The sequence below is a fragment of the Amia ocellicauda genome, chromosome 1, assembly GCF_036373705.1.
Source record: "Amia ocellicauda isolate fAmiCal2 chromosome 1, fAmiCal2.hap1, whole genome shotgun sequence".
In the NCBI taxonomy this organism is placed as follows: Eukaryota; Metazoa; Chordata; class Actinopteri; order Amiiformes; family Amiidae; genus Amia; species Amia ocellicauda.
The window spans coordinates 47566650-47575516 of NC_089850.1; the positions used below are offsets into that span (position 1 = coordinate 47566650).

The 8867-nt window shown below is 40.9% G+C and overlaps 1 protein-coding gene across 2 annotated transcripts in view; it reads left to right on the forward strand.

Annotated features, from left to right (window-relative positions):
- The window catches only part of LOC136751951 (centrosomal protein of 85 kDa-like), a 46073-nt gene extending 42011 nt beyond the window's left edge, over nucleotides 1–4062 (forward strand). For both annotated transcript variants that reach the window (XM_066707664.1, XM_066707663.1), the window contains exon 13: nucleotides 283–4062. In XM_066707664.1, coding sequence (XP_066563761.1) covers nucleotides 283–446 — 164 coding nt within the window. In that variant the 3' untranslated portion in view covers nucleotides 447–4062. The remainder of the gene's footprint in view (nucleotides 1–282) is intronic.
- The last annotated feature ends 4805 nt before the right edge of the window (nucleotides 4063–8867 follow it).

The window sequence follows — 8867 nt, forward strand, 5'->3', positions numbered from 1 at the left end:
ACCTAAACTTTTTTTTGTAACCTCACAGTTTACCACTTACCTTTGTACCATTTCAGGTTATTCACTGGACTTGAACTGCTTAAATTTCAATAAACACTGGGGAAAAAAAACATGAGCAAATTATACACAATCTGCAGGCAGTTATTAGTTTAAAAGATAAATTCATATTTTGAATGACTGTAAGTCCAGTATGTAAACAGATCACAGCCCCTTACTGTTTCTGCCTTTGGGCTGTCTTTCTGAGTATGTTTCACACTTTCCTTCTTGGTTTCTGTTTCACAGCAATGAACTGTTCAGCTGAAGAGAATGAAAACCTCCAGGTTGAAGACAGTCTCGGCACAAAGCTCTCTGAGGTGTGTCAGTTACGGAAGGACATTGATGAATTGAGGAATATAATATCAGACAGCTATGCTCAGGACATGGGAGACAACTGCATTACTCAATGACAATCTGTTGCCCCTCCGCAATAATGAACTGTGATATTTAATGCTGCTTTGTCACGCTCCCTTGCAGTTCCATTACAGACCCATATTGGAAGATGGCCACTTGCAAATGAACTGGAAGGGAAATAGCTTTGAATTGTTTGTGCCGACGCTTAAAAAAAGAAAAAAAATTAACAGACAGAACAAGTAGGAAGTGACTAACAAGCATTTGTGTTTGCCAGGGATTTTCAAACTACTGAATGTAGGACCAAGCTGTGAATAGAGTTTACATACGAGTCCTTTGGATCTGAATAGCAGTATTAATGTTATGATTATTTTTAACAGATTATTGTTGGGTTGTATGTCGTTTTCATATGTGCTACATATTTTTTGTCTTGCTTTCTCCTCTGCTGAATTATTTTGGCTGTTTAAATATGTAAAGGTCCTCTTCCTGGGTATACAGTTACAGGTAGCTAACAGGAACTGTGGCTTTGGTCAGTGGCCCTAGGTGACTCTAGGGTCTCCTTTCAGTATTGTGAAGGTAAGCCTGTGAAATGACTTCCAGTGCTGCTCCTCTAAGTGCCTAGAAATATGTGTCCTCAAAATCCTGCAGTCAAGACCTTCCTACCCAAAGAGCTGAGCTGTCTGTCTGGGCCCAGGCTGACAGTTTTCCACTGTGAGTGTCCGAGCCGCCGGTCGGCAGGACCCTGCGTTGCACTCTGTCAGGTCTTGGCCTCTCCCCAGTTCATTCAGTGCAGGAGTTATGTGGGAGGGTGTTTCAGAACGCTTCATCTGGCCACAGAGACAAGTTACATGTTTGTGTTACAAAGGGAGAATATAGTGGGAAGGTTTATGTGAGGCTGAAAAGTCTTCTGTACCAAAACCCTGCTTAGAAGAGCCAATGATAAGGGTGTGCAAAATCACAGACACTCTATACAGCATGAACAGTGCAGACATGCAGGGGAAATGAAAATAGAGCCTGTTCAGTCCAACAGAACAAGCCAATTTCAGGAATTTACTCTCCAAGTATGACTAAAAACATCTCTTTCCCTGAAACTGCTAAGTAATCGTGTTATTAACACTGAATGTATTAGTGCCGGAGTTGCAGAACTCATGGCAGAACATTTCTTATAAGTGTGTGTAATATTTCTACCTCATCTTTCTTAGTAACGTTACTTAAAACAACATCTGCAAGATCCGTTATTTATTTGCCCTCTTGTTTCGGTCTTCTCTAACCAAATCACTCGGAGTACACGAGACCACAGGTCTTTTTATGGACCCTCACACTGCCAACACACCTGTTCAGTCATCTCTGGGGGTATGCAGAAATGGAATCAGACTTGGTGAAATTGGTGACCAAAAAATTGTATTTCATTTCCAGTCTGCACTCCATTTAACTGAGCGAATGACAAGAGGAGAGCAGACATTACACAACACTGGAGTCTCAACTGCTGTTCTGGCTTTAGTGTTGCACCGTATTGAAGTTGAAGGGTATTCTGTAGGCATTAACAATTCAGTTCATACAGTGTAGCTTTGTAATGCCGAGAACTGTTTTGCTTTTACTTAAAGCCTAATGTGATGATATAACGAGTAAAGTACAAAGACTGTAACAGATCCATACAGTGTATATATTTTGTTAGTTTAAAGAAATGTATTGACCTTTTAGGGACATTTGTAGGGTATTTTCCCCCCAAATGTTATTTATTTTGTTTTTGTAATATGTACTCTTGACTTTTATTTAACATTTTATATCATACTTTGTCATTTATTTATGTCTTACAAAATGATGTACAGTGGTCCTGTCATTTTGACAGAATGCTTGCTTAATATAAGAGACGTACAGGATTAGCAAGCCCTATATTATTGCCAGTGAATTAGACCGACTTGTTCTTCATTTAAAAGCCTGATGATGTTGAAACCAAAGAAACGATATAAAAAAGAGCACAATCTACTGATCGATTATGAAGTCAGCTGCTTGTGACGTTAAGTATTGGACCATTGTAGTTTCACTTTAAATGCATCAATTGTATGAAGGCCAGAATGTTCCCTTATTATGAAGGGATAGTTTAACTTAGAATTACCAGTATTTAATTCTTCGGCTTCGGATCAGAATCACTGACGTTGCTTGATCGACATCTTTGTGCTTCAGGGTCTAAAATAGGTTAATCTCATTTCCCGTTTATTGAGGTCCAACACTGTTCCAACAGCGAAGTCTTAAGTCTGTGTTGGCCGTCTCAGCAGTCTAATATGCTAGAAAAAGCATATGTTTAATTATTTATATGAAGAAGATGCATGACAAGCCCTACACAATGTTTATGAGACGTACGATACAGTGAGGAACAACATTCACATTGTGTATTCACTTTTTATTACAGGAGCACACTGTAAATAATTTGCTCTTCTAAAACATTTCTACTAGCGATAGTTTTAGCAACTCATCCTCACATCTTGTGTGAATCTCAGAGACATTAGGACAAAACAGATGTCTTCAATTCTTAACAGTCTAACACATAAACAATTATATAAATTAAAAGAAAGATAAATTCAGACCGATGGAAAGACAGATAAAGTGCTCCGTTTACAGGTACATTAATTTAAGAGGTAGTTTTATAGTCTGTCCTGCAGTGGGGAGGGCAAGTAGTAAATCTTGTGCAAGGGATTCTCCCCAATATCCAGTTGAAACCTTACGTTTGTAAAGGAGTCACTGGACAACAGTTGGGAGATTCACAGCCGGAGACATTTCTCTGCAGTGTGATCTTGGCCATTTAGGGACATTGTTGGGTCATCTGCCAATAATGATTAGTAGAAAGCAGTGTGCTCTGAGAAAACAACTACAGAAGAAGGGGTGTGGTAGAAGAAGCACAACACATCAGTTGGCTTCTGCATTTGTAAGGGTCTCTAGTCTGTGATTAAATGATATTGAAGGAAAACATTTCACTGTAATAATTAACTGAAACAATCTATGCAATTCCAATATTTAAATTTGAATACATGTAAATATAGTACATGTATATATAAAAAATAAGCATTAGCTAGTTGCATGATCCAGAGGAGTGATCGTTTCAGGGGAAGCGGCTGAATTCACTGAGGGACTGTGTGTAGAGCTCTGTATGTGCACCTCAGTGCTGTACAAATTCACCAGGAAGACGGCAAACCATTTAATATCTTTTTGTTAACTGACTCGCATGTTGTCATCAAACGCCATGTTGCTAATCCATAGTAGCAGGCAGTGCATCATCAGCTCATTAGATAACCCAAATCTGAGGCTCGACCTAACACATCACGAATGCCTTGCAACTGTATTGTGAATGTCTGGCTACCAGGAAGCACACATCATGACTGTTTGGGGTGTTTGTAAGTTCTGAATAGAAGTACTGTACTCGGACACAAAAGGGAAATGTGCGTCAGGAGCCAGTCACTGCAAGATATTACAAATGGAGGCCGCTGGATGGCTTCGATCATTGTGTCCATTTTCTACTGTTTAAGCTTTTAGTTTTGCAGATAGATTTTATGAATGCCAAAGTTATATTTATATAATAAGAAATCTTCTACAAATATTAACTAGTATTTTTCCATTGGAACGTGCTTTTGCTCTTATTTGTACAGATGTGAAATAAAATATATTTTTTATGTAATATAACTTGCTGTTGGAATGTTTTGTTTCGTTTTCACTTAATTAGCCACTGGATATGCAAATCAGTGCATCTAAATTACAAAGGCAGAGGCACATAAGCAACAAGGTAACTGATTCTAACTAACTGATATTAAGTTGAACAAAGTCAGTCAAATGTATTTATGTGTTTATGTATGTCTGTGTGTAAATATATACAGACAGATGACAAGGGAAAAACCTGAATAAATGAGTGGAGCAACATAACGAATGCAGATGCCTCCAATCAGGTGTACTGCATGATACAATTAAGCAATTCACATCCTATCATGCTCTGTGGCATGTATACAAATGCTGAGCAGGACCAGCTGACCTCGATTTTGGATCAAGATGGCAAAAGGAAAGGACCTAAGTGACTTTGAAAGAGGGGTCATTATTGGGGCACCATAGGCACTGGTTTACAGAGATGTGGAAAAAAATGATATGGTCAGAGGAGTCATCCTTCACCATATTCTCGACTAGTGGGTGAGTGCATGTGTGGCGACACCAAGAGATCGGTACAGGCCTGACTGCTTGACCCTGCGTGAGGGGGTCCGGAGGCTGTTATGCTGTGGGGGGCATTTTCCTGGCATGGTTTGGGTCCACCTGTCCCCTTGGAGGGAGGGGTCACTGCAAACCATTACAAAGTTATTCTGAGTGATCACTTTATCCTATGGTGAAACATTTCTATCCTGACGGGAGTGGTCTCTTCCAGGATGACAATGCCCCCATCCACAGGGCACAAGGGGTCACTGAATGGTGAGATGAGAATGAAAGTGATGTGAATCATATGCTATGGCCTTCGCAGTCACCAGATCTCAACCCAGTTGAACACCTATGGGAGATTTTGGTGTTAGACAGTGCTCTCCACTACTATCATCAAAACACCAAATGAGGGAATATCTTTTGGAAGAATGGTGTTCATCCCTCCAGTAGAGTTCAGAGACTCGTAGAATCTGTGCCAAGGTGCAAGGCTCATAGATTAGGGCCATAGTGTGAAATATGGGTAATACCCATAGGCTACTCTTTTTGAGCAATGCACTGGGTTTTTAATGACCACAGAGGAATCAGGACTTCAGTTTTACACCTCATCCGACAGTACCTATTCACAGCATAATGTCCCCATCCCTGTCCTGGGGCATTGGGATCCACACACGCTGTAGGTGCCCCCTACTGGTCTCACCAACACCTCATCCAGCAGCAACCATACATTTCCCAGGAGGTCTAGTGGAAGGATTATTTGAAAATAATCAGAAGGCCAGAAAGCATGCAGTGCCTGTAGAGGAATGGAGGCTGTGCTGTAGGCTGCAAACACAGCCCACAGCTGGCTGTCGGCTACAATCCAAATACCTTTCATTCAACTTTCATTCAATCCACTTGACTTCACACAACTGTGTTTTTGGGATATGAGATCATTGCCCTGGAAGTTGCTGCTTACAATTGGCTGTATAAGGCAGACACAATGGAATGAGCTATTAAATATGACAGAACTGCTCATTTTCTATGTCAAGGTACCTCTTTCCTCTTCATTGAGACACCTTACCTTTACAGCTGTCAATGGATTACAATATCTGTCAATCTCTCAGTACCATCAGACCAGGACACAAGGTACAGTACCTCAAAAGCAGTGAAGGCTTCAGTCCAGATCTTCAAAGTCCTTTCCACTAGTGGTGGGAATTATGGTTCTGGGTGACTCAAATTATTTCACTCTATAGCCTACACTATACACTATAAACATTAGTTCACAGATTAGTTGCCTCCAGAGCAGGCAAGGCTACTCCCACAGTTAATCTGGTCTACTCTTGTTAGCATAACATTTTGATAATATTCTCTTATCAGCTTTTACATTCTAGGACGTGAGACCTTATATATTGTTTACTGTATATCTCATATACACATGTGTCAATTGGAATGTGTAAAATGCATTATGCCTTGAACTGCACTGTATTACTGCACTTTGTATTGCTCTTGTATTTTGTAAATTGCCCTGGAGAAGGGCATCTGCTAAGAAATACATAATAATAATAATAATAATAATAATCACTTTCATATAATTACTGACTACTTACTGATACAATAATGCTATGAATGTTTATTTACCTGGTCAATCCGTTGCATTTCAAACGTAAAACAGAGCCTAGGCTGTTAGGCCGCGAACTGCACACACGGTCTCCAAATAATAGCGACAGTTAGGACTGTGCATGTCCAACCAACATCTCCACCTCGTGACTTTGGTTTATATTTTTCTGCTGTGTGATATATGCACTTGGGTATATACTTTTCTGCTGTGTGATATATGCACTTGGGTATATACTTTTCTGCTGTGTGATATATGCACTTTGGTATATATTTTTCTGCCGTGTGATATATGCACTTTGGTATATACACTCACCTAAAGGATTATTAGGAACACCTGTTCAATTTCTCATTAATGCAATTATCTAACCAACCAATCACATGGCAGTTGCTTCAATGCATTTAGGGGTGTGGTCCTGGTCAAGACAATCTCCTGAACTCCAAACTGAATGTCTGAATGGGAAAGAAAGGTGATTTAAGCAATTTTGAGCGTGGCATGGTTGTTGGTGCCAGACGGGCCGGTCTGAGTATTTCACAATCTGCTCAGTTACTGGGATTTTCACACACAACCATTTCTAGGGTTTACAAAGAATGGTGTGAAAAGGGAAAAACATCCAGTATGCGGCAGTCCTGTGGGCGAAAATGCCTTGTTGATGCTAGAGGTCAGAGGAGAATGGGCCGACTGATTCAAGCTGATAGAAGAGCAACTTTGACTGAAATAAGCACTCGTTACAACCGAGGTATGCAGCAAAGCATTTGTGAAGCCACAACACGTACAACCTTGAGGCGGATGGGCTACAACAGCAGAAGACCCCACCGGGTACCACTCATCGCCACTACAAATAGGAAAAAGAGGCTACAATTTGCACAAGCTCACCAAAATTGGACAGTTGAAGACTGGAAAAATGTTGCCTGGTCTGATGAGTCTCGATTTCTGTTGAGACATTCAGATGGTAGAGTCAGAATTTGGCGTAAACAGAATGAGAACATGGATCCATCATGCCTTGTTACCACTGTGCAGGCTGGTGGTGTTGGTGTAATGGTGTGGGGGATGTTTTCTTGGCACACTTTAGGCCCCTTAGTGCCAATTGGGCATCGTTTAAATGCCACGGCCTACCTGAGCATTGTTTCTAACCATGTCCATCCCTTTATGACCACCATGTACCCATCCTCTGATGGCTACTTCCAGCAGGATAATGCACCATGTCACAAAGGTCCAATCATTTCAAATTGGTTTCTTGAACATGACAATGAGTTCACTGTACTAAACTGGCCCCCACAGTCACCAGATCTCAACCCAATAGAGCATCTTTGGGATGTGGTGGAACGGGAGCTTCGTGCCCTGGATGTGCATCCCACAAATCTCCATCAACTCCAAGATGCTATCCTATCAATATGGGCCAACATTTCTAAAGAATGCTTTCAGCACCTTGTTGAATCAATGCCACGTAGAATTAAGGCAGTTCTGAAGGCAAAAGGGGGTCAAACACAGTATTAGTATGGTGTTCCTAATAATCCTTTAGGTTAATGTATTTTTCTGCTGTGTGATATATGCACTTTGTATGAATAAAACACCCGATATTTACATTGGACATGATTAGTGCATATAAAAACGCGTACAATATTGTATACTTCCTATACACGTGTGTAAATTGTAAATGTAAATTGCATCCACAGTGCCGGTCTGTTCTGCTCTCCGGATCCACGGGCTCTGCAGCGTCTCCTCCCCAGGGCCACAGCGCTCTGGCCGGCAGTGTTTTCTGTGTGAATGGGGACAACAGGAAAAAAGCAATTTTACGGCATTTCATTACAGTATATGACAAAATCACAAACTGTCGTGTGCTAAAATTACTTATAACTTCAAAACAACAATTAAAAAATATTTTTCAAACAAATGATTTGTACGTTTGTTTGTTTGTTAAATTAACTGCAATTAACTTTGCAGAAACAAAACGCGATTATATGCATTTTAACACTAACAAGGTAATACAGTAGTGCAAATATGGGAAGGTAAAACTATAAAGAAACTGTAAAAACAACTAACCTAGGTTTGCGAGTATTAAACACTTCGTTGTTCACAGCTCCACTTGGCATGTTTGTGGCGGTGGTCTCCGCCTGGAGCCGTGCGCCCCGCCGCGCCCATACACGGACTGCTGCACAGCTGCCTCCCGCCTGGCCTGGCTGGTCGTCCTCTTCGCCGTCGGCATGTGGATTAATACGCTTTTCTGGGTGATTATTATCTTTACTATCGTCAATCCCTGTTCTACTCTGAAATGTTATGCATTTGTTTCCAACAAATGAGCTACAGATCTCCCCCAGCTCATCCTGCGCCGATTGAGATATATCCACCGCGGCCCACCAACCTCAATACAGTAACTCTCCATCCGTGCTTTTTGGTCTAATCAACAACAATGACCGCTTATCAAGGCAGAGATGTACTCCGGTTTTAATGACTGTGTTAAACTTGCACTTTTTAATGTTCGGTCACTTACTAACAAAGCCCTCATATCAATGAGTTTATTATTGACAAGAAGTTGGATATCATGTGCCTCACTGAGACCTGGCAGCAGCCAAACAACTTTCATGATCTCAATCCATCAGTCCCGCCTGGTTACTCATATATTGGTCAACCTCACTGTACTGGGCGAGGGGGCGGTGTTGATGTACTGTACCTAGATAATGTTAATGTTAAATCAGTTTACCTCAGCACTCTTCTTTTG